Source organism: Paramormyrops kingsleyae, chromosome 25 (assembly GCF_048594095.1).
Source record: "Paramormyrops kingsleyae isolate MSU_618 chromosome 25, PKINGS_0.4, whole genome shotgun sequence".
In the NCBI taxonomy this organism is placed as follows: Eukaryota; Metazoa; Chordata; class Actinopteri; order Osteoglossiformes; family Mormyridae; genus Paramormyrops; species Paramormyrops kingsleyae.
In genome coordinates this window covers 21,244,986-21,270,973 of record NC_132821.1, presented here as the reverse complement: position 1 = coordinate 21,270,973, position 25,988 = coordinate 21,244,986, and the positions used below count along the sequence as shown (strand labels likewise).

Below are 25,988 nucleotides of genomic sequence, written 5' to 3'. Positions count from 1 at the left end.
AGCGGAGTCCAAAGAGCAGCCCAGGACAGAGCCAGCGCTCCTGACCAGTTTGTTCAGTCCCTTCCTGAGCTCCCGCACCCCCAGCAGACCACCGCGAAGAATACAGCAGATGCTACCATAGTGTCGTAAAAGGTCCTTAGTAGTGTCCTGCACACACCAAAGGACCTCAGCCTTCTTAGCAGGTGGAGACGGCTTTGCCCCTTCTTGTAGATATAGATGAATGGACATTTCCAGAGGGTGGGAACAGGAAGTTGCGTGCAATGCAATTTGTGTAAAAAATGCAGTGGTTTGTGCAAGTAATATCATCTGTGTCTATGTAGTTTTGTCTGTTTATTTCTGTTTGGTAAGTATATGATAATGTACAAGGAAGGCAGATAGAGAGGGTACCGTATGGGCTGTTCTGGAGGAGAGGAACTGGAGAGGCAGGGCAAAGCAAGTAAGTAAGTATTGTACTGTCGGCGGAATGGCTTCTGAATAGCAGAGCTCTTTGTCATGTCTCAGCATCCTTCGCATGTGAATAGCCCTTGTCTGCGTTATTGTAAATAACTGTATGTGTACCCGATTATTGCATATATTATAGTTTCTTGCCTGCCACTCAGGAGCCGTGGTCTGCTGAGCGACACAGCATGTTATTTACGTAGCACCTTTCTTGAATAATTGTCACAAGGAATAAAGCAATGATATTCGTAAGGCCTTTTGGTACATTAACGTTTTCAGATGCCACTTAAAAGACTCCACATTGCTGGCTGATCCAATGTCCATAGGCAGACTGTTGCATAACCCTAGGGCAGCAACAGCAAAAGTTCTGTGGGCCCTGGGGGTAGCCGGAAGGCCCTGATCAGAAGTCCTAAGTGTCCTGTCTGCTGAGTTTGGAATCAAAATGTCACAGCCTGATTGAGGATGACTTAATAAAATGAGCAAAACACACACACACACACACACACACACACACACACAAACATGTCAGGTAAACATATCTTTATGGGGACAGCTCATTCATTTCTATGGGGAAAATGCTAACGCGAACTATGATAACCTTACCCCCTACCCAGCCATAGCCATAAGTAACCAAGCAAAATCCAAGAGTTTTTTTTTTTTTGAGTTTTTCCATATGGTGGCCAGGGAACTGGTATTCATTACGTTGTGGGGACATTGTGTTCCCATAAGGTAAGGTATACCCACTCACACACACACAAACACACACACACACATAGGGACTCTCATATACAGGTAGATACATAGACCAAGCCACTCCCATAGCCACTTCTAACTTCCTTAAACAACCCCATAAGTTGGTGTTAAAAAAGAAACCAACTACTAATTAGGACACAGATTACTGGAAGAACAGATGTTTGCCTAGAGACACATTGAAGCTTCGTCTGATTCTTATTCTCAGAACTCAATCTCAGCCCTCAGAGGTGAGTGTTTCTTTAATAGATAAGAGTCTGGCTTTAAATAGTGAAAGAGAATTTATCAGAGTGGTTTAATAAAAGAGTATTCTAGTTTTCAGTATGTAGAATATGGATCTATACAAAGGTGTTACATGTTCAAATGTGCAATTCTAAAATAAATTGACCATTAAACCCTAAATCTGAATCAGTAGCATTAAGTTATGGTTCAGAATAGCACTAAAATGTTCTGTGAAACATATCAGTCTGTTCATCTTCTATCCATTTATTCTGGTCGGAGTCACATGAGGGCCAGAGCCTGTCCCAGGCAGCACTGGCTACATGGCTGGGGGGGAGTGGGTGACACCATGGATTGGATGGGACTCCCTCCACAGGGCACATACACAAACACAATCAGACACTGTGCGTGATTTAAAAACACCAATTAGTCTAAGTACACCCAATGCATCTCCAGTTAATTATCATTTTATTTAAGTATTATACCTGTAAGCTAATAACTATAAGTGACATCTATATTTGACATGACATTCATACAAATGAGGCTTGTAATTGAAGCTTTTTATGCCTATATGTTTGTGTAAAAACTAAATGGCTTTCCATTCATTTAAGCGTTTAAAGCAGGGGTCTCTAACTCCGGTCCTGGAGAGCTACTGTCCAGTAGGTTTTCTATCATACCTGGCTTCTGATGAGCCACACCTGTTCTCAGGTGAACACCAGGAACAGGTGTGGCTCATCCGATGCCAATTATAGTAGCTCTCCAGGACCAGAGTTAGAGACCCCTGGTTTAAAGTGTGTCACCAGCTTACTAAAGACATAAGAAGCTATTAATGCAGCAGGTACGTACAGTAGTACAGTAAAAATTCTGCCTTTTAGTCTAAAGTCACTGAATATAAATGTAACATTTACAGCTACAATGTATGAAATATAATCACAGGTGCCTGAGTCACTGCAGAACAACATTAATTAATCCCAGCAGGAAGTGCCACTCATATACCTAAATATACCTCACCCTATCTATCTATCTATCTATCTATCTATCTATCTATCTATCTATCTATCTATCTATCTATCTATCTATCTATCTATCTATCTATCTATCTATCTATCTATCTATCTATCACGCCCCGCTCCGTCTGCTCCCGATGTGTGCCACGCCCACCTCATTACCTCCTGTTTCGCCCTGATTGTTCTCACCTGTCGCCTGTTCCGTTTACCTAGTCTCTTGTATTTAGTCCACGTCTTGAGTAGTTTTCCCCAGATCTGTCAGCGTCAAGTCCTATGTGTGAGTCTCCGTCTGCTTCGTACCCCAATAAACCCCGTTTTTGTCCGTCCACCTGGCTGCTCTCGCCTCTGCTTCCCTGCTCGCCGACTCGCACGCTGACAGAATGACAGATCTCCTAAACAAGCTCAGCGCTACTGGGGAAGGTATCCCCATGGAAGACGAGTTGATCCAGTGGACGAACTACCTCGAACTCCAGGAGGAGCCAGTAGCTCGTCCCTTGATTGACAGGTGTTGGGACCTCCTGCTGGGGAGGTTTCACACCGGTGAGCAACAGCTGCTAGTTGAGGTTGGCAGAAACCTCCTGCTACTGAGGGAGAGAGCGGCAGTTTGGCTGGCCCCCCTGGGGTATGCCGACTTGGAACCGCCCCCCGCCCTGCTGGTTGCACGCCTGCAGCTGCCTCCGCTCCGCCCGCTGTGGCGCCCCCTGCTGGCCGCGTGATGACGGTGCCCCCTGCTGACCGTACGCCCGAGGCGCCTGCCCAGGCGGCCCCTGCTGACCACATGACGGCAGCGCCTGCCGAGGCGCCCCCTGCTGGTCGCACGCCTGCAGCTGCCTCCGCTCTGCCCAAGGCGCCCCCTGCTGGCCACGTGATGGCGGCGCCCGCAGAGGCGCCCCCTGCTGGCCGAGTGACTGAGGTGCACGCCGAGGCACCCCCTGCTGATCAAGTAACGGCGGCGTCCGCCGAGGCGCCCCCTGCAGGTCGCACTCCCGAGGTGCCTGCCAAGGTGCCCCCTGCTGTTCGGCTCCTGGCTGTGGCTCGGTGGCTGCCTGCGGGTCCTCCGGCTCGGGGTCAGCGGTCTCCTCCGGGTCCCCCCCTGGATCCTCGGTGCCGGTCCTTGGTCCCGCCTCCGGCTCCATGTCGGCCACCTCCGTGCCCCCCTGCTCCGGCTGGGCATCGGACGGCGCCTTCGCCGGCTCCGGCTGCGCCTCCCCCTGCCGCGGCTTCCCCCTCCTGCCTGCCTTCACTGGTGTTCCCTCCTGCTCCCTCCGTGTCCCCTCCGTCACTCCCTCGTCCCGTTCCCTTGGCCCCTGGGTGGTCCCCTTCTGTTCCCTTCTCCCTCTCGCCTGCGGCCCCTCCGGCCGCTGCCCGTCGCCCACCTGGGCTCCCTCGGGCTCCCCTTTGTCCTCCTTCCGTTCCGGTCTTGTCTCCCCTGTCTGCTCCCCCTCCCTTCATCCCGCCTGTCTTTGTTCCTGGTCCCTCTGTTCCTCCTCTGTGCACTCCTGGCCCCTTCGTGTCGCCTGTGGGTGTCCCCTCTGTGTCCCCCTTCTCTGTTTGTCTGTCCGCGTTTCCTGTGCTTTGTCGGGTCTTGTCCTTTTTCTCGTCCCTGTTTCTGTTTTGTGTCTCTGTCTGTCTGGTTTCCTGTTCTTCGTTGATGTTTTGGTTCTGTCTTTCAGGTCCTGTTTCCCGGTTTCGTCCCATCCGTCGCCTCCTCTCGGACGCGCCCGGTGTGCGCGCCTTTGGGGGGGGGTTCTGTCACGCCCTGCTCCGTCCGCTCCCGATGTGTGCCACGCCCACCTCATTACCTCCTGTTTCGCCCTGATTGTTCTCACCTGTCGCCTGTTCCGTTTACCTAGTCTCTTGTATTTAGTCCACGTCTTGAGTAGTTTTCCCCAGATCTGTCAGCGTCAAGTCCCATGTGTGAGTCTCCGTCTGCTTCGTACCCCAATAAACCCCGTTTTTGTCCGTCCACCTGGCTGCTCTCGCCTCTGCTTCCCTGCTCGCACGCTGACACTATCTATCTATCTATCTATCTAATATAAAGTGTCTTGTTGAGCGTCTCAACAAATGCCTCCTGTTAACCATGAGTTTGTGAACATTTTGACAGAGATACAGTTAGTCTTTACATTTGGAAGAGACACACCGAAAATGGCCAGGTCTCATTGGCTGTTCATCGCCGCTCTCTCTGCCATACTGTGTGGTGGGGTCCACACATTCAAGCCATTCACATTCGACCAAAGGCAAATCTCTCACGGTGATATCACTGAGATGGCCATCCTACGTAAGACGGCAGAGGTGTGCCGTGACCTGGCGCAGAAGGAGGGGAGACCCTTTAGCCTGACGGTGAGTTTACCATACAAAAACTGCAGTAGTTACAAGGGACTTTGGCTGAAGGACTCTGAAATAGTACTAGTTATGGTTAGGGTTGAATATTCAGCACACCTGTGAGTCAAATACAGACAATAATGAACAGAGTAATGATAAGTATGAAGTGACTACAAAATTCAGCATTCACACAATATTATGCAAAACAAATCTACATAGACCTGCCGAGTAAGAACAACCTGTCTCCACTGTTGCAAAACAATGTTGGTTTCTTTTTCTGAGACCATCACTGGCACATATAATTAGAAACGCTGTCTTTGGTCTTGGTTACTCAACCATTAAAAATCTCAGCAAGACTATGGATTAATTTCTATTCATACCATAGCACCATTGAATTCTCAAATCTGATTAATCAAAAGCATGATGATTAATTTTCTTTCGCACACACAGTGCCAGCCAGGTGCATTACAGTAGGAAGTCAACGTGCAGTTTAAATCTGTACTCTAACTATGTAAGTGTTAATTCACACCAAGAACCACCCAACACTTATAGCTACACATTTGGTTTGCACATTTGTATCTGAAGACAACATTTTAACTTTTGTAAAACAAAAATGTATGAGATCATCCACAAATATTACAGCGATAACTTGGTAACACTTTATAATAGTTCCGTAGTTAACAGGTAAATATGCAAGAAGTAAGCAGCAACAAAGGAGTAGTGCTTCATTAACACTTAAATTGGTACTATTAACTACTAAGGAATTATGCTTAATTACTCAATAGGTAATAGTGAACTAATTATTATAGTAGTTTGCTATTACTTATTATTACAGGCTACTGTTCTCAATGGTTTTTGCCATTTTTTTTCCTTTTGGAATAACAGGCTTGTTTCTTCCTACTTGTTTGTATGACATACAACTTATTCTACAAAATGTTACTGCCTAAAATATGTATACAGTACCTACATTTTAATTATTTACCTCACTTCAGTCCGTGTGCCAGTGTTCTTCAAACTGTGCTTTGAAGTCCAACTGAAGGGATGGTCAATCGGAGCTCGTGTTTTGCCACATGATGTGCTCCACCACATATTGTTAATCTTTTCTAAACATTAAGAAATTAATGTATGCATTTTAAATAAGGAATGAAGTCTTACTAATGACCTAAATAAAACTAATTGTAACTCATTAGTAATGAATGGTGTTACTGACTTACCAAAGATAAAACCGGACGCAAACGCACGCTCTTGCGTTTTCAAACTAATGTCTGGCTTATGATCTTAGCAATGGGCAGGTTTCAAATGAATAACAATGGCTTGGGTTGTATGTAGGCAAAATGTTTAATCATTGGTGGAAGAAAGTAGTTTTACCAATAAATACATTTGTGGTTTTTAATGTGAAAATAGCATCTTTGGGTACAAATGTGTAACCTAGATGTGTAGTAACCTTGGTATTAGCTTGAAAATGCACTCCGAGCCTGTTGTTTAAAAATGTAAAATGCATAGTTTGTCAACCCTTACATAAAGGGCTATAAAGGTAGATTTATATTGCATTAAATGGTGTATGTTTTTCTACACCTTGTGTTACAGATTGACAGCAGATTGTCGGCATCCGCGGTTCAGGCAGCCTGTTCCCCAGGCAGTGACCCCTCCCTGCTGTCAAGCATTAAGTTTAAAGCTGCTATCGTGGAGGTCTATGTGAGCAACTGGGGGGTGGACCTCAGTTTACATTTCTTTTACCCTGAGTATCACTTTGACGACGAAACATTTGTAGAAGGTCGGAATCTTATCACCCAGGGCAGGACTATCGTTAAAAAAAGTGTGACAGAGGAGAGCTTTTTATCAGCAAGAGTAACACTGGGGAAAATATGTCACACCTTGCAGGTGAGCCACAATGTTTCCTGTTTGTACTACTATAGCTTATCGATAAGATTAGATTAGATAAAACTTTGTTTATCTTCGGGGAAATTATTGCATAGTTCTCATAGTACAAGATTAAAACAATAAGGTTTAAAATACCAAATATAAAGTAATGTTCAAAGACAAAAACAGATTTAAAAAATGATGTACAGTATGTAAAATAAGGTGCCATTTTCCATAGGAGTGGAAAAGTTAGAAGGTGCCATAACTGATTATTGTTCTGTCTTTTAGTTTGTATGTGGAAGCATTGTATAAGATTAAAGATTTCAGTACGTATTTTTGAATTGTAGCCTTTGATTTTCATGTCCATTTTATTTGTGAGACATGAACAAAATGACTGACTTTGCCACACCGCAGGCTTCTCGGTGCCTGTAGGTAAGGACACACTTCCAGCACCCTTGTTTGCTCTTTTCAGGATTTCTACAGTCATAGTAACTGGATAGAACTGAAAAATCAAGCCCCATTTAGCACCCTGATCAAGCCGGACGTCCCCTTCACAAACCTTGCAGGTGATTGGCTGTTACTTCTGTCCAGTGCTGCCTCCGAAAGTTTTGATTGGGTTGGCCTTATGTTTATGGGGGTGGCCCTCATGGGTCAGCCATATTTATGGGCATGGCCACACCACACACTGTCTCTTCTATGGTTCCGCTTTGTTATTTTTTTGTTATTATTTTGATGTGAGGTGGCAGCAGACTTGGCCATGTATTTACCAGGGTGTATTCTGCATGGGGGTGTGGGGGCAATACTTGGGATGTTGGTTGGGTCTGGTATAAAATGTCCTGATAGCTGTAAAGTGACACGTAGATAGATGTTATTTTAGTGATGTCCAGAACAGCAGCTCTGATTTGAGTAGTCCAAACTCTCCTGCAGTCTTTCTGAGGAGCTTCTTCAATCCATTGGTGTCTCCTGGTTTCTTGCCGCTGCTCAGGATGGCTGCTGCCACCATTCACATATAGAAAGTCCATAGCAGCATTGCTTATTCTCCAAATGACCTGAGATTCCTTGGGGAAGACAGCTGGCCCTGGCCTTTCCACTAGAGGGCACCATGACTGCAGTCAAGCCTAGTCGGTCATCCAGGTGTCCCCTAGGTCTAGGTTCTTGTAGGTCTGCAGCAACTCAAAGATTTCAGAATGAGACAGAGTGAGTGCTCCATATTTCTGTAGCTGACATTATTTTGAGCTAGGCAATAAGAGAAAAATACTAGGCGGGGGGAATTTTATAGTAGGCCACACTGCCACAGAATATATTAATATGTGTGTGTGAGAGAGAGACAGTGTAAATGTATATACTCATGTTTGTGTGTAAATGTAAATTAGCAGTTCTGCTAAATCAGGGTACTCTCTGCAATACATTTAACATCAGTTTAACATCAAACAACAATTCTGGTGTAGTAACAGTAGACATAGATCTCAAAACTTGTCAGAAAAATACTACAAAGAATAAATTTATTTATTTGGCTGTTTGTTTGTTTGCTGCGACAATTGTGAGCAGTGGTGCTGAGCATGCTTGTGACCGTAATATTGGCCTGCTACTAGGCAATATGGTGCAATGCCCCCCCATGGCGAATCTCATGCACTATTTGCGAATCTCTTGCAAATAGTGCAACATAGCAGAGCATGTGAGCGGAGCGGAGCGGAGCGTGAGCGAGGAGCGGAGCGGGCGGAATTTGGTCAGAGCGCGGAGCGGGTTTTCTAATTAAGGCTGGAGCGGTCGCTTTGTCTCGCTCCAATTTCGCTCCGATACCGCTCACACTACAATTCTGAGGCGTGCCCAAATCTACCCAGAATTCATCTGTACAATTATCAAGACTGTTACACAAATTGGCCGAGATGGAATTCGCAAAGTATTTCACAAAGGAAACTGATAAATCATACAAGTGTACTATTCTTATCAAACGTATAGATGATAAGAATGTACAGCAAGAACAACAATGTGGTGAAACTGTTTCAGTGAGTAAAGATTCACTTTGGAATCACTTTTCTCAGAAACATGAGTGTGCTACGCGAACAAGCGGAAGCCAGAGCAAAACGCGTGCGAGTTTTATATGGTTGTAGCATATCAAGTCTATAAAGTAAATTAAAGTATAAAAGCCTATAAAGTAAATATTGGTAATCAAATAAATTCGTTTTGTCATTCAAAGTAGGTCTAATAAGATTTTTTTTTAATTTCACGTAACGTAAAATTTTATTTTAGAGACGTGCTGCATCAACAGAAAAAAATTGAGGAATTTAAATCGTGTCTGTATATTCTTTAGGCTATTAAACCCACTGATTCCTTTATTTTTAAGCCTATTTTTGTGTGTAATGCCATTTCCAAACCTGTCCGTTGTTGCCGATAGGTTGCTTAAAAATAAATATTTTCTGTTCTGACTGGCAATGTTGCCGTTGCTCATATTTCTTTATGACATAAGGCTTCGGTTTAAGGTGACATTTGTTAGGCATGCAGATTATTTGTTCCTCTTTTAAATTGGAGCGAGCGTGGAGCGATTTGACTGGAGCGGGAGGACATTTTAGTGGAGCGAGGAGCGGTGTTGAGCGGAGCGGCTTAGTGCGAATTAGAGCGGAGGAGCGGGCGGAGCCAACAGCCTCGTGAGCGAGGAGCGGAAATTCTCACCGCTCCGCTCCGCTCACATGCTCTGCAACATAGTATCAACACAACGGCTTCCTGAAAGTGTAATCTACTTATTTTTTTGCTTGTGGCTAGGCTGGACGATTTAGGGAGAATATCTAATTGTGATATTTCTGACAGATATCACGATTGCGATTTCATTTGCAAATTTTTTTAAAAGTCAAGCTTCAGTTCAATATTCAGTGTGTGATATATTTCAAACATATGATGCAGCATTACTACATTAGATACTATATCAAAATATTAACTGATCTATATTCTAATGTAAGCATGAAAACTTCGACCTGTGAATCGCTTCCAACATGTATTTATTACTTTTTATAACCCTTGTGTACATACCTCAGGTCCTCAGTGATCCGGTATAGGCATATTTAAATATCAAGCCACAGGTAACTGTGTCTGTACAAACTTTTATTGAATACCATATTCCTGAACATTACGAAGTTTCCTGTCAAACTGCACTTTTTACATCGTCATATCATGTTCCCAGATTATGCCACACACTGTTCATCTGCAACACTACTACAATTTAAAGCAAAAAAGATAAAAATAATTGTTTTATGGTCATTCATTTGACAAAGAAGTGCCAGGGCTAGCGACCCAAACACGGTAAAGTGATTGTATTTTTACATACGCATTTTAAGTGTTGCATTTGCAAACAGGCCTGGATAGCTTTTTTACCCTTAGAAACGTGTTTCCTGAAAGTCCCATGTAGGTTAAATTAGCAAAGAACAGTCAAACATATTTGTTTTGTTTTTTGTATTTTAAATGTGATTTTAATGTTTTTGTAATGTATACTTCTATCTTTGTAAAGCACTTTGAATTGTATATTAAGAAGAAGTATAGAAATGACCTGTTAATGGTAATTGATAATATTGTATAGATTAAAGCTATTATAGGTCTTAACTGCTTTCTAATTTTGGGTTATCTTTATAGAGTTATAGTATTGTTTAATTTCGTCCTTGTTATTGTTGTTAATTGATAGTTAACTTTAGACTCTTAATTTCTTCCAGGCGCCACCTGCTGGTGTAGAAATGAACTTTACTTCCCATTTATGGATTTTTCAGTCGGTGGACAAAAATCCACAAATAAATAGGCGTATGTCTCAAATGTGACATGATCCACAAATAGAAAGGAAATGATCCACAGATGCGCAAATGTAATGCGATCAACAGATAAACAGGACTTGATCCATAAATGTGCAAAACCTGTTTCACGTGTACAAATTTTTTGTCGCCACCCCACCTATAATTTTTTTCTTTATGGCCCAACTCAAAATGATTCCTGCAGCATCCATTAGGGACAAATATCAGTAACTGGTTTATTTCGACAACTGTGAGTGGTGGTTCAAGTAAGCTGTGTTCAACATACTCTAGGGGTCAAACAGTACTCATGCCCATTGTCAGCCTTTCTTTGTCATTCTGTTAATGTTACCCTAACGTTTTATTATAGCCCACTATAGGCTGCTGTCACTGCAGCATTTGGGGTCTCAAGCTCCTTGTAGCAATCAGGCATGATGATGTTCTAGTATAAATTTAAAAGTATTTTTATTTCGTTAGTTTTTTATACATAATTTGAAAATGTATGCAGAGGGCTGCCCACCCCTACTCTAGAGACATTATGACTGTCCGCTTATGGAGTGCTCTGCTACTTGGTTTGCAGATAAGAACACGCCGACATGCACAGACTGTATAGGTGGCAACTGTGAGAACAACATCCTCCCAGAGATTCTGCGTGCAAAGAAGTTAACTTCTGGGTACTTTGATGTGTTTAGCAGCAAGAAACCAACAGGCAAGTTTCTCAAAATATCAAACCCATCTATAAAAAAATGAAAGTATTTACAAGTACAAGAAATGTAAATATAAATGAAAATGTGAAAATACAAAGTGAAAACACTCCCCATACAACCAGCAATGACCATGATTTGGATCCCAGTGGATCCCAGTTTTCTGCATCCATACAGGACGCTTTATATGACATTTCTTATGACTCCAGGGAAGGGAAACTAGCAATTAATTCTCAGTCACAACAGAAATACCCATTTGCACAAAAACCCTGTAACTTAGGAAGCTTCTCCAAATGCCTCCCAATCAAACTACACCGTCCTCATTTGTATGTGAAACTGGCACAGCAGACAGCAGCAGAATGTCCTGAGATGGGGGCTTTTCCCTGGCCGACTGTCTTACTGCTTACCAGTAAAAGGCTCAGTTCCATAGGCACTGCAAAAAAGGCTCACGCAGGCTCACGCATAGACCATACCATAAACTAAATTATGAACATTTAGTGTTTTTATAATAACTGTTTAGCCGTATTTTCCCATATGTACCCGTTTTGTTGGAGCATTTTTATCTGTAGATGTTAATGTGCTGCGATGGGCTGGCCCCCCATCCTTGGTTGTTCCCCACCTTGTGCCAATAGCTTCCAGGATAGGCTGCGGACTCCCCGTGACCCAGTAGGACAAGCGGTTTGGAAAATGGATGGATGGATGTTAATGTGTTAATAAATGACCAGTTACTTGTCTGATAGGTTGAGCCACTCCTGACCTCTGTCAATTACTGCATGTGCATGCTTGTGATGGCAGTGAATATTTACATAGTAACAGACACAGGCTGCACCACAGCAGTATCTGAGGGGTATCATGCCGGAGAGATACCCAAACATGCTCTCACTCTTACACCTTTGCTTTACTCACCTTCACATGGACTGTTTCCCTTCTTATATTCTGTCTGAAGGAAAATGCAGTCATGGTGGATTTTTTGACCAAACCAGCAAACAGAAGCCCATAGGTGGGATCAACAAAGATGCTACAGACTCAGACCATGGCAATCGACATGTGGATGCTGCCAACATGGCAATAAACGCCACCATGGAACTTCTGGAAGACATCCGTGGAGCCATTGGAGATATCAACTTCCTACGGTACAAACGCGTCAGAACCAGAGCAAGGCGGAGCGACTCACTTCTCAGTGACGACACAGGCTGATTCACACACTCTTCAGCGACAGCACAGGTTGATTCACACGCTCTTCAGCGACAGCACAGGCTGATTCACACGCTCTTCAGTAACGATACAGGCTTATTCACATGCTCTTCATTGAAGCCACTGGCTGATCTACATGCTTTTCAGTGATGATGCAGGCTGACTTACATGCTCTTTCACTTTCCCCCTCAGGCTGATGGGCATCACACACTCCTCAGTGCTGGCTTTCGTGATTGACACCACAGGCAGCATGTTCGATGACATTGAAGAGGCCAAGCGTGTGGCGTTTTCCATCATTGACAGCAAGCAGACCTCTGCCTACATCCTGGTGCCCTTCAATGACCCTGGTGTGTGGTGCCTTCCTGTCCAGCATATAAACTGCAGTCTGGTTTTACCACTAATTTAAAGTTAATTTAGTTTTTTCATCTTCTGAAAAGCTGTAGTTATAATAATAATAATAGATTGTGTAGTGTTATTCCAGTTTTTCTTAGTTAAAATTTCAGCTAATGTTTTGTGACAAACAAATTAGCTAAAACATTTTTGTCCTGAAACAGGAGTATATGGATATTGTCCATTGAGGGTCAGTGTCACCTGTATTAGGTCTGAACAGCCCCTTTCCCCTGGTCACACTAATGTAACATCTGTGTCAGTGTGTTAGGGCACTTGACAGCAGGTGTATCTATGTCACACTAAATATTGATCCAATTCAACCCTCACATCTGAATAGGTATGTTCTAAGAGGTTCTTTCAGAGTATGGTCTAAAGTTGAAAGAAAACTGTGGCATTCACCTCACAAACCCCAGCAACTTGCACAAAGGTAGATTTAATTTTTTACTTTAAATGGCTTGTTAACCACATATGGAAAGTAAAAAAACAATTAAAGTAACATAAAGGGTATTGTACAAAAGAGATATTGGTATGCACATGTATAATCTGTTCCAAAACAATTACAATAATGGTATCAATCATTCAGTTTGAATCGTGTCGCTTCCTACACCTCCACCACGATTGTCCGTGTCTGGTGTCTTCACAAAGAGCTGGGAAAAAAATCTTCGGTTGCAAAAAAAACTTGTTACATTGCGCAGTTCAACGCAGAGGGGGCGACTCTGTGAAACGAGCGATCTTCCCACCATCTCAGATTCACATTAGGCCATACTATACAGATTTCCTGAATAACATTAATATAGACATATACATGTATATATTTATATATGCACATTTCAACCTGCAATGGTACTAACAGGGTGGCTAAACTGAATAACACCATATGAGTCAACATATTCCGATCAATTAGCAAGTAGTCTTATAGGTAGCTTTAGCATTTTACATACAGCTACAAAAAAATGATACATTAGCAAAGAAAATAATCAACCACACAATCAACAAATGTTCACATTCATATCCTGACTGTTTTCCCCTTCACATTAATGATCCTTATATGAAAAATTTCATTAACATTTAACAAAACAGGTAAATTGACCTACCAGGATATCCAAAAGAGAGCACTTGCACCAAAATCTTTCTGTCCACTAACTGCTGCAATTCTATGCAATAAACGAAGTGCTCACAAATATATATATATATATATATATATACACACACTTACTTTTATTTCTCGAATTAAGTTGCTGTTCGCGCTTCTTTCTGCTCTCTTTACCCGCCTTCCTTCGACTAGAAAACCCGCCGAAAAAGAAAAAAACACTCCCACCCTACCATTCGGCACTCAGGAACGTCTTAAACAGACAGCTGCCCATTTGGTATACACACTACTGAGGGGAAGTTTGGATCATTTTACCTACTCGGACCTTTGAGTCTCGTTCAGCAAAATGAACGAACCTTTTTTTGAGTCATTTCGTTCATTTCAGCAAAATATAATTAAAATGTTACCTGTTACCTCCCTTACACATCTACTGCTTACACAAATGTTGATCACACTACAAACAAGACAAAACTATAATGCTATAAGAAACAGAAAATATTAATTCATTGTTTACCTGGGTCTTTAGTCTAAGATTCGCTCACCTCGCCTCTTATCTGACAAGTTTTCGGGTTTGAGTCGTTCGTTCCTCACGTGACAGCCCAATTAGCTAACCAAGGCAGTCTGAGCCGGAAAAAGAATTGATTAGTTCATCTCACCAGTCTTCGGGTTTGAGTCGTTCGTTCATCACGTCACAGCTCCATAAGTTTAACCTATGCAGTCTGAGCCGGAAAGAGAATTGATTAGTTCATTCCTCGAGTCTTTCGAGTCGTTCATTCTTATGTTATGTGATGTGACAGCACTGGATATAGAAATTAGTTACTAATTTACAACCTTCCTTACAAACGGGTGCATAGTTTATTATTATTATTATTAATAATAATAATTAGTTTAAGTTATCATAACCTTAATATTTTAAACTGACCTTAATCATTCAAATTCATTTTTTATTTGCTTTTATTTTGTCATTATGTCCTTTTTGACCAATCTTTTTTTTACAAATATTAGATCAATATGTTAAGTCTGCATAGGAAAAACAATTATTATACCAGGAAACTCAAAATTGAATAGAATTATAGAATAGTGTACAATTATTAACTATAAGTACTTTGTAATTGTAGGCTTGGATTATTTTATTATATAGCCTAGTGTTTGTTTACTGATAGACAAAGACAATGAAAGGACAAATTAATCAATAATTTATTTGTAACAGGATTATTTATTTATAAAATAACACACCACAGATCCTCAAGAAACAGTAACAAAATCATAGTGACAGAAATTGACAGACCTTTTTTATTTATAAGAAAATGCGTTTTAGATATTTTTGATAATTTCTAATTATGCTCCAACATACAACAAATGGAATTTTACGTTAGTATTTGACTGAGGTACTGAGCCGGTAAGTGGTCACGTGACAAAAGAACGAACGACTCGAAAGACTCGAGAGATGAACTAATCAATTCTGTTTCCGGCTCAGACTGCATACTAGGATAAGCTTATGGGGCTGTCACGTGATGAACGAACGACTCGAAAAACCCGAAGACTGGAAACAGGTGAATCAATAAATCCAATACAGAAACTATAAGAAGTTGCGCAAATGCGCATCCACGACTGAACGAATCACTCCAACGAGACGACTCGTTCTTCCTGAGTCACATTAAAGATTCGTTCAAAATGAACGAATCGTTCAAGAACGACCCATCACTAATACACACATGTATTGTAAGGTGCATGTCTCCCTCTTTACAAATTACGTTATATAATAGCTTCAAAGCCATATGGTAACTTTATAGACCTGGGCTACACAGACATGAGCATTTAACAAAATCATATAAATTATCCCATCACCATCCATTGTCTTTGCAGATTTTGGACCATTAACAAGGACAACAGATGCAGCTCTTTTTAAGAAAAGAATTGCAGCACTTGGGGCAAGTGGTGGAGGTGATGAACCAGAGATGTGTCTGTCAGGACTCCAGGTAACTTTGGTGTCTGAAAGTGAATAGGATCCAAGAACAGGGGCATGCAGATTGTGGTGGTCAAACAAAAAGTTTGTTTCAGTTTATGGAAACCAGGAGTCCACAGACAGAGTGACAGAAAAAAAAGGAATGGGAAGGAAAAACAAATTAAAGTACTCTGTATATAAACAGCGGTGGTCAAGACCTAAAGAGCCAGCTGGGAGCCTCAGTTAGGGTTAGGGTGTGACAAACCTGTGTCTGTCCTCCCCCACAGCCTCTCCTGAATGCCTTATATGGCTCTCAGGGAGAGTATTTCTAAACACTTCTGACGTAGTTATTAATGGCTCTATCTCTGCAGATAAAGTGGAACAATCTCCTATCATCCGACCCATGACAATGGCCATGTGACTTGTTCTGCCATACAGCATAACTGCCCTGTCAGGTGGCCATTTGACTCATTCAGCCGTACAGCATATCTGTAAAATCGGGCATCCATGTGACTTGATCAGCCGTACAGCATATCTGTCCTGTCAGGCGAGCATGTGATTTGATCAGCTGTACAGCATATCTGTCCTGTCAGGCGAGCATGTGATTTGATCAGCTGTACAGCATATCTGTCCTGTCAGGCAGCCATGTGATTTGATCAGCTGTACAGCATATCTGTCCTGTCAGGCGAGCATGTGATTTGATCAGCTGTACAGCATATCTGTCCTGTCAGGCAGCCATGTGACTTGATCAGCTGTACAGCATATCTGTCCTGTCAGGCAGCCATGTGACTTGATCAGCTGTACAGCATATCTGTCCTGTCAGGCGAGCATGTGATTTGATCAGCTGTACAGCATATCTGTCCTGTCAGGCGAGCATGTGATTTGATCAGCTGTACAGCATATCTGTCCTGTCAGGCAGCCATGTGACTTGATCAGCTGTACAGCATATCTGTCCTATCAGGCAACCATTTGACTCATTCAGCCATAGAGCATATCCATCCTGTCAGGTGGCCATGTAACTTGTTCAGCCGTACAGCATATCTGTCCTGTCAGTTAGTTGTATGGTTCATTAGATTAGGAACCCAGTATACAACTTGGACTAATGGACAGACAGATTAGATCATAGAAGAACAATATTAATAATAAACAAAGATAGATATTGACCTTGTCCACTATGTATTTTGTATAGGCTTTATGATGTCTCAGTTTATCTCACAGTCGTTTGCCCCCCTTCTCCTCCCTCTGCACGCCTGTTCACCCCTGTCCACCTCTGTCCAGCTGGCCCTTACAGGTGCTCCACCCTTCTCAGAGATATTTGTCTTCACGGATGCTTCCGCCAAAGATATCTACCTGAAGAGCACAGTGCTGTCACTGATAGAAAGCACAAAGTCAGTGGTGAGTGTGGATGAATTTACTCACAAGTAGCCAACAATCCATTGAGAGGCTCAGTGACAAAGTTTCCCTGGCAGTCAAGGAGTCCTGATACATCATATCCATTGCATTATACAGAATTTTCAATCAATCACATTAACACACTCAGATCTAGTGACTCCATGTGGTCTAAATGTCAGTCAGAGTCACAGTAATAGAACCATAAACTAGGCTAAACAGCACAAGACAGCAGAAGAAAAGGTAGAAATGACCCTTTACACATCTGTGATGTAAGCCTCTCTAGCCTGAATAGCGGTTACTCTCAAAGGAAGTCTATATCCTAACTGATTAGTCTTCAAATTATCAAAAAGATACAAGAGCCATTTAAGTATCCATACTGTACCTGTTCCCTGTTTTCCTTTAACACAAATGAAATTTCCCACATTAACAAAAGCAGTTTTAATCCTGTCTCACTCTCCAGGTAACCTTCATGTTAACAAAAGTCTTCGGTGGCCGACGTCGAAGAAGCAGTGACAGTAACAATCAAGGGCAACAGCAGCAATTTTCTAGTCGAGTATCGTCATCTGCCAGCCAGGAATACCAGCAGCTGGCACAGGCATCGGGGGGGCTGGCTATACAGGCCAGCAAGGCCAACTTGCCCCAGGCCACCAGCATTATTCTGGATTCCACCACCTCTGCTCTGGTACACCTCCCTTCTAGTTTCACGTCTCCTCTCATAAACACAAGTCACATTATTTATTCAACCTCATTTCTGATCTTATATAGAACAGATCAGTGATACTTTATTGATACCCCGAGGGAAATGCCCTTGTTTCCTACTCCATCTTACTCTGCCTATGACACACACACAGGTGACAGCAGGCTTTAGGGTCACAGCACAGGTTCATTATGCAGCACCCATGGGGCTTGGGGTTAAGGGCTTTGCTCACAGGCCCACAGACATGTGACCATTCTGCTAAGGCTGGGGCTTGACCTGGTGACCTTCCAACCAAAGCCACAGAGGCTTAGCCCACTGAGCCACACTATTGTTATTAATCTGTCTTCCCAGATTTGGCTATTTCATTTATTTACTCGTTCTTTCTCATTTGAATCACATGGCTTCAGGTTTCAAATTTGTCATTTGTATTTTGTTCAATAAGAGTCTTACTTCTTGAATCACATGACTTGCTCTATTAGTACTCCAATGGCCATCTATCCTTCGTGAACCATGTGACTTACTCTATTAATTCTACATTAGCTAGCTATGCTTTATGAATCACATGACTTGCTATATTAGTGGATGCGTTCGACTTGGGCTTAGGTCTGTCTGCATCTGACGTGACATGGAGCACGATCTGCCGGCGGCTGCAGGGGCGGAGTATAAACTGACTACAGCCAAATTGGACAACTTCTACTTCTCATAGTCTGTGAGAGCTGACTGCAATGGCAGCACTGCCAGAAGATAACGATTAAAGAAATACAGCAGTGCAACATTACAGTAACTAACAATAAATTAACCACTAACTTACATGTACTATTAGAGAATTTATGCCATTTATTTAAACTTTATTTTACCAGAAAACCAGTTCTCACTGCTTTACATGCTTTTCGGGAGAAATAGCAGATAATGCATCGGAACTTCCTGGGATACAAACGTCATGCGTGTAACTAAACTCTTCAGCTAATAAGGGCAAAGTTGTGTCGTCATGGAGGCGGTTCCAGTTTGTGCAGCCGGCTAAGAGGTGCTGCACTGTCTTAAGTCGTCTTGCTCTTGTGAGGATTTTGTACCATGTGACATGGTGACGCGTGGTGACATTTTTCAGTACCGGCTGAAGTCAGACAAAAAAATCTAACCATGATGCATTGCATCAGGACCAGAATGCACTGCTTTAAGCCAGCGCTGTAAGCGGCTGCATGAAGTCAAAGGCACCCAGTAATACGTTGGCCATCTAGCCTTTGTGAATCACATAACTTGTTATATTAGCAATCCATTGGCCATCGGTGTCAAGGACTCAGGTGGGTTTGGAGCATGGACGTGGTATGACACAGGCAGAAAAGGTGAACGACCCACTTGCGGTTGAATAACACAAAACAGGGTTTTATTAAATGAACTAAAAACACTAGAAAAGACTAACAAAAACAAAGGACCACGAGGTGTCAAAAGTAAACAAAGACTACAAAAACAGGGCAGGTAACATCTAACACCAGTGGTCTGTACTACGAAGCGGGGTTACTGGTTTATCGGGGTAACTTGTCGGATTTAAGGTACCACAGTTTAAATGGACTTAATATTTGTTCACTTACATTTTGCCTAAACTACCTTAAATCTGACAAATTACCCCGATAAGCCAGTAACCCCGCTTCGTAGTACAGGGCCCAGGAATCACAAACAACAGAACCTTCAGAATCATCAAACATCTCAATCAACAAACCACTGGGGAACAGAACAGAAGCAGGGACTTAAATACTGAAACTAAAACTGGGTAACAAGACTAACACAGGACAGGTGAGACTAATTAACAAAGACTGGGAAAACAGGGCACAGGTGAAAATAATAAACTCAAAGGAACAAAACAGGGAAACTAAGGGTGCTTTCACACCTATAGTACGATTGCTTTAGTCCGCACCAGTCAGAAAAATGTTACAATGTAGTAAACAGACGTGGGTACGGTTTGCTTTTACATATGCAGAGTTCTAAACGAACCAAAATAGACCGCGAAGCCCATCGGCACCGGGAACAGACTATTTTCAGAAAATCGCGCCACTTTCAATAATCATGGAGGAACAGCTTTGCTTTGCGCTCATGGCGCTGATCCTCACGCACTACATTGTACGTGCAAATCATTCTTTTCAGATAATTAATTATCTATGAGGCACTTAATTTCTTCGGCACTCCACGTTTCTCCGTGGTTTGATTTCATCGCGAGTCGATAGCTTGAAAAATTTAATGGAATCAACAGGAAGTGAAAAGAATTTTACCCACAACCCCCTATCTCTTATACCCAAAGTGCATTAAACTATACCATTTCGTCAGATTTGGTTTGGTTGCTTTCACACCAGACGCACCGTACCAAAGTAGAGCGGATAAAGCGGTCCGAGACCACCCCTTCAGGCAGGTCTCGGATCGATTGATTTGGTGCGCACCAAAGTACCGAGATTGCATTCACATCAACGCAAACGAACCGAACCAAGGGACCAAACACGATTGGTGCGCACCAAATGCTGTAGGTGTGAAAGCACCCTAAGAACTAACCAAGGAACAGGGAAACAGAAACTAACACTGGGGAATAACAGACAGGTAAAAACACAAGCATAGACACAGAGAATGTAACCAAAACCAAATACAAAATCAGAAGACACAGGAACTGGGAAAACTCAAATGAAACACTAGGGAGCAAAATACAAAAACAGAGGTAGTAGGATTTGAACACAGGACAGGAGGGTTCACAGACCACCACATGCTCAACGCATTGAGCCATGTGGCCAAACAGGTAACAGAAGAGAACACAAAGACTGACAACACAAAGGACGGGATGACCAGCAACGCCTGCTGGCCAAACGGGGAAGGGACACAGAGTGGGACACCAGGGGCTGACCATGACAATCGGTCCTTTGTAAATCACATGACTTGCTGTATTAGTTTCCATCATCATCTTCCAAAGCACTGCTCGGTGGCTGCCCTTCCCCCAGGTGACCCTTTTCCAGGCTGTGAGGAACCCAGGGAAGGATGAAGACTATATCTTCATGGTAGATCCATCCATCAGAAACCTGACAGCTTACATCACAGGCAACAGCGTCACATACAGTCTCCAGAATCCTTTAGGTGAGCTAACAAGCCTGGACAATATATTTATAATCATATTTAAGCAATTTAGCCACATTAGCCTGTTTCTCTGTACTGTTACTTATGTTATTTACCCAAATTGTATGAAACAAGAATAATACAGACTGGTCAATTTTTAACCACTTTAATTTAATTGGATAAGCAGTTGGGGTAAGGATAGATGTTAGAGCATATAAAGGGATGGGGTTCTTATGTCAATCAGTATGTGTGTTTTTTAATAGTGAATGTAGATTACAAACTTTGAATATAATTACCTAGGGGAGCCCATATTTAAGAATGTTGAATATGAAGCCGCCTAAATTCAGTGTAGATATGTTTATGGATATTGGAATTTACTGTATGTGTCAGACGGGAGAGTGTATGTGGTCACTGCTGTCCCATCCAGGTGTCCAGCAGAGCAGTGCAGAACCAAATGGTTCCTTGGGGTCCATACAGGCAGTGGGGAACCTCAACAGGATTCAGCTCAACCAGCAGGAGGGATTATGGAAAATCCGCATCAGTTCCACACAGCCCTATCAACTGAAAGTCACAGGTAAGGCCAACTCTCAGCTGTTTTCAAGTGAAATGGCTGGTAAGAGTTATCGTTAGAAAATTTCTGATAAGTAGGGCTGTCACGATCATGAAATTTTAACTGACGATTAATTGTCATAAAAATAATTGCGATTAACGATTCGTCTTTTTCCTGTTCCTTGTATAAAGTGAACATATTCATAGTTTAATAATACGCATACACCTTATGAAGAAACCCTGTTTATTCACTTTGAACCTTATATATAACATATAAAAAGGCAGACACAGTCAGTAACAAGTAATTATTACCAAACTTATCATGACAATACAACAGTCAGTATCCTTTTCACAAATAACCGATCATGCTCATTACTGGCTAGGCAGATTCCGATTTCTTTTAAATCCTTGAGAACCTCATTGTCACGGCGGGGCACTGGAAAATAAGGAGGATGCAATAGCAGATCAGTCCAAGGGAAAAAATAGGCTTTATTATCTTCCTCGTCGAACCAGGGAGAGAGAGAGCAGTAGGACAGAAATGACAATCCAAAAAGGAAAACAAAGCGATTGAACAGGCAGCGTGTGGCTCAGTGGGCTAAGCCTGTGTGCTTTTGATTACAATGTCACCAGTTCAAACCCAGCCTCAGCATGTCTGCGGGTCCTTGAGCAAGGCCCTGGGCGCCCCAACAGGTGGTTGCCCTTCACAGACAGCTTGTTGTACAAAGAGCAAGTTGATGGAGGCGTAAAAAGAATTTCCCCATGAGGGACAATAAAGGTTAAATTATTATTAATTGATAATTGCGACAGGTCTACTGGTAATCCTTATTGTCAGAATGTCACAGATAAGCCTTATCATCCAAAAGTCACAGGTAAGCCTTATCATCAGAATGTCACAAGTAAGTCTTATCATCAGAAAGTCACAGGTAAGCCTTATCGTCAGAAAGTCACAGGTAAGCCTTATCGTTAGAAAGCCACACGTAAGCCTTATCGTCAGAAAGTCACAGATAAGCTTTATCGTCAGAAAGTCACACGTAAGCCTTATTGTGAGAAAGTCACAGATAAGCCTTATCATCAGAAAGTCACACGTAAGCCTTATCGTCGGAAAGTCACAGATAAGCCTTATCGTCAGAAAGTCACTGATAAGCCTTATCATCAGTCACAGATAAGCCTTATCGTCAGAAAGTCACAGGTAAGCCTTATCGTTAGAAAGTCACAGGTAAGCCTTATCATCAGTCACAGATAAGCCTTATCGTCAGAAAGTCACAGGTAAGCCTTATCGTGAGAACGTCACAGATAAGCCTAATCGTCAGAAAGTCACACGTAAGCCTTATTGTGAGAAAGTCACAGATAAGCCTTATCATCAGAAAGTCACACATAAGCCTTATCGTCAGAAAGTCACAGGTAAGCCTTATCGTGAGAACGTCACAGATAAGCCTAATCGTCAGAAAGTCACACGTAAGCCTTATTGTGAGAAAGTCACAGATAAGCCTTATCATCAGAAAGTCACACATAAGCCTTGTCATCAGAAAGTCACACGTAAGCCTTGTCATCAGAAAGTCACACGTAAGCCTTATCATCAGAAAGTCACAGATAAGCCTTATCGTCAGAAAGTCACAGGTAAGCCTTATCATCAGAAAGTCACAGATAAGCCTTATCATTAGAAAGCCACAAGTAAAACTCTCCTTTTAAGGTGTACATGCTTCACTCTGTGTGCATTTGGATTTTGCAGGTCAAAGCACAATTGACTTCATATTCACATTTTTCAATATACTAATGGATCCCCTAAAAGGAATGGAATTAAGTGAAGGTCGTCCCCAAGTAGGTGAGAAACCTGCTAAAGAATCTGCAAGAATGGCTACAAAAACTACTAATTTAAAGCACGATTCATCGCAAATTAGTGGCAAACGGCACTTAAACGTCACATTTTAAGACCATGTAGTGTGAAAGAGCGTCTGCCACCAAATAAGTCTCACACTTGTCCTCTTTTCTTCTTAGGCACAAACACCACCTTGTTCCTCACAGTAACCAGTAACACTCCAGTAAATGTCACAGAAGTGTCACTAGTGGAGGCATCAGGAGCCGGCCAGACGAACGGCACCTTACAGGACCTGGGCCGTGGGAACTATCTAATGACAGTGGACAAGATGCCAGGGGGTGTCTTTAACGTGCGAGTGACAGGAATGTCGGCCAGCTCCTCACGGTCTTCCAGCACGGTCTTCCAGCGGCAGTCAAACACTCAAATCAAGGCCTCGAGTCTGATTGTCTCTGTGAGTGCTTTCATTGTGTGGTCAAAGGTTAATCTGGGAAACATACCTTGGAGGAGTCACATTAAATCTACTCGTCATTTCATTTCAGGTCCAGAACACATCGAACCTGGAACCCGGGGTGCCCATCTCCATTCCTTTCACTGTACGATCCCCTGGGTCAAACCCATTACACCTGATCAGTGTCCGTGACGATAAAAACTTTGTTCAGGGATTCCCAGCAATGTAAGAATGAAGTTCTGTTTATTATTGTTTGCTTGCTTTCCCATTCGATTGGTTCTAGTGCATTATGGCAACTGGCTGTATTGTGCCCCCTTCAGGCTGTCCCTGGTGAATGGCAGTGCCCAGGGCTCAGTGAATCTCATCGCTCCAGGTGACACACTGTCTGGCACTGATGTCACTGTGACTATCACGGCCGAGTCCTCCGATCGCAGTGATTCCAACTATGCAGTAGTACGACTCTCAGTCGTCGCTAAGGTAACCAGGGTCCCCTAAAGGGTGCTGTATCGAATGCAAGGACAACACTCACGCTGGGCTGCTGGAAAAAATTGAGTTAAGCTTCGCTCCAGACATGAGCCTTGTTTTGAGAAATGACCTTTGATCCCTGACCAGGTTACAGACATCAGCCCTCCAGTGTGCCAGGGCAGCACGACGGGTAACTGTTCGGGGACCTGCAGCCTGTCCAGCTGGGAACTCTCTGCTAATATCACCGACGACAACGGCACGGGTGTCACTAGTGTGTCTGCCCGCGGGGGCAACGGCACCCTCAACAGCACCATCTCTGTGGGGGAGGGGGGCATCAATGTCACACAGGTGTTCTATAGTGCCTCTTGCTGCGCCCCTGATCTAGAGCTCGTAGTGGTGGATGCTGTGGGTAATGTGGGCAGATGCATATATTCTGTCAGGGTTCCCAGCCCCACAGCTCCGCCCACTGTCCCTGTGACCCCCAGCAAAGGGGCCGCCTCTCTGGCACCACGCCTCTCGGTGTGGACGAGCCTGCTGATCATCCTGAAGGCTTTCATAGCCATGTGACAACAGCAATCCAGAAAGAGAGACCTCATTGGAAGAAACAATTCAACCAATGAGTGCACAGCTACCATCTTTTACTCTTCTTCCTGCAGTGTCACTCGCTGACATTGGTTACATAACTGCTTTTTAGCTTACGCATATCTTACTATATATACAGCATATATATCTTTTAAATAACTGTCTTCTACTTTTATACATAAAGCTGAAAAAGGTCTAGAATTAATCTCTATCTTGTGGTTGTTTGAAATCGGTGTCCGTGTCAATCAAGGGCAAGCTATGTCTTTGTCTCATGGCCATTAATATAGAGAGGATGATGGGGAAGAGGAACACAGGCACACAGAAACCATGAGGCTCTGACAGACACATGAGAGCTGTGGAAAGAAGGGTAACTGGTACGTGACCGGGCACTGGGGTGAACATCTGCTCATATCTGCAGGGCGATGACTCACCATGAGCAAGACAACAGACAGACAGATCCCCAATTACTGTCACTGATACAACCCCCCCAACAGAGAAATATCCGAGCTCAGGGTTCCCCAATTATTGTGACCAAAATGCCCCCCTCCACAGAGATATACAGCATACCTATTGTAATTGTAAAGATGTTACTAATTAAAAAGCTCCCAATGAGGCTTGTCAAGGTAATTAAAAACAGCTCTTTTAGAACTATAATTTGGGTTTCAATTTACTACTTGAAATGAATGTTTTACTTAAAATTACTTTGTTTTTGAGATTTTTTGGTAAATGAATGAAGTAATGATTTTTGTTATTATAACCAATAAATACGCACATTTTTTGCTGTATTAAGCATGCGTCCCAGCTTTCTGTGAGCACTGTATATACTGTGTGTCTGGGCTCAGACTCAGGGATCCCCAGATATTTTTCCCTGAGGGCCAAATTCTATCAGCAACATAAAGCCAAGGATCCTTCACTGAAACTCATCCGTTCTTGTGTACGCAGGCACACTATCATAGTGAACAGTTAGTGGCCACTGTAAGCAGTTACTTCACCTTTCTCTCACTGGTGGTAAGGAGTAAAATGTAAAAAGCTGCAGGTTCATATCCCACAAGGAGCCCCACTTAAAGACCCTCGAGTGAAACACTGCGATTCACCCACATGGAAACAGACACAGAATCAGAAGTTGATTTAACCTTTAGTGACGCCCTGGATTCAGGCAGAATGCAGAACAGTCCCCAGCAGTGTGTAGGCAGCTTTGAAAAGGCTTATGGAGGATAGTCTCACTCACCATATGGATTTTTCCCACGATGCACTGCTCACCACTGCTTA

The 25,988-nt window shown here is 42.9% G+C and overlaps 1 protein-coding gene across 1 annotated transcript; it reads left to right on the top strand.

The window, feature by feature from the left end:
• The first annotated feature begins 1,302 nt into the window (after window positions 1-1,302).
• LOC111861048 (von Willebrand factor A domain-containing protein 7-like) lies at window positions 1,303-25,508 on the top strand. Its single transcript, XM_072707484.1, has 17 exons — window positions 1,303-1,418; window positions 4,519-4,754; window positions 6,324-6,617; window positions 7,069-7,162; window positions 10,944-11,072; window positions 12,014-12,200; window positions 12,454-12,608; window positions 15,608-15,720; window positions 16,965-17,081; window positions 17,539-17,760; window positions 20,748-20,880; window positions 21,287-21,433; window positions 23,138-23,230; window positions 23,404-23,675; window positions 23,764-23,897; window positions 23,993-24,149; window positions 24,285-25,508. Exons 2-17 carry the CDS (start codon window positions 4,560-4,562, stop codon window positions 24,702-24,704), a joined length of 2,862 nt encoding a protein of 953 aa, XP_072563585.1. The 5' UTR covers window positions 1,303-1,418; window positions 4,519-4,559; the 3' UTR covers window positions 24,705-25,508.
• Window positions 25,509-25,988: the final 480 nt, after the last annotated feature.

Bases quoted from the DNA above. Each gene is read 5' to 3' on its own strand.
- LOC111861048 (XM_072707484.1), top strand. From the start codon at position 4,560: ATGGCCAGGTCTCATTGGCTGTTCATCGCCGCTCTCTCTGCCATACTG. The intron at 20,881-21,286 runs GTGAGCTAACAA...TGTCCCATCCAG, and splicing joins CAGTCTCCAGAATCCTTTAG to GTGTCCAGCAGAGCAGTGCA. The intron at 24,150-24,284 runs GTAACCAGGGTC...ATCCCTGACCAG, and splicing joins GACTCTCAGTCGTCGCTAAG to GTTACAGACATCAGCCCTCC.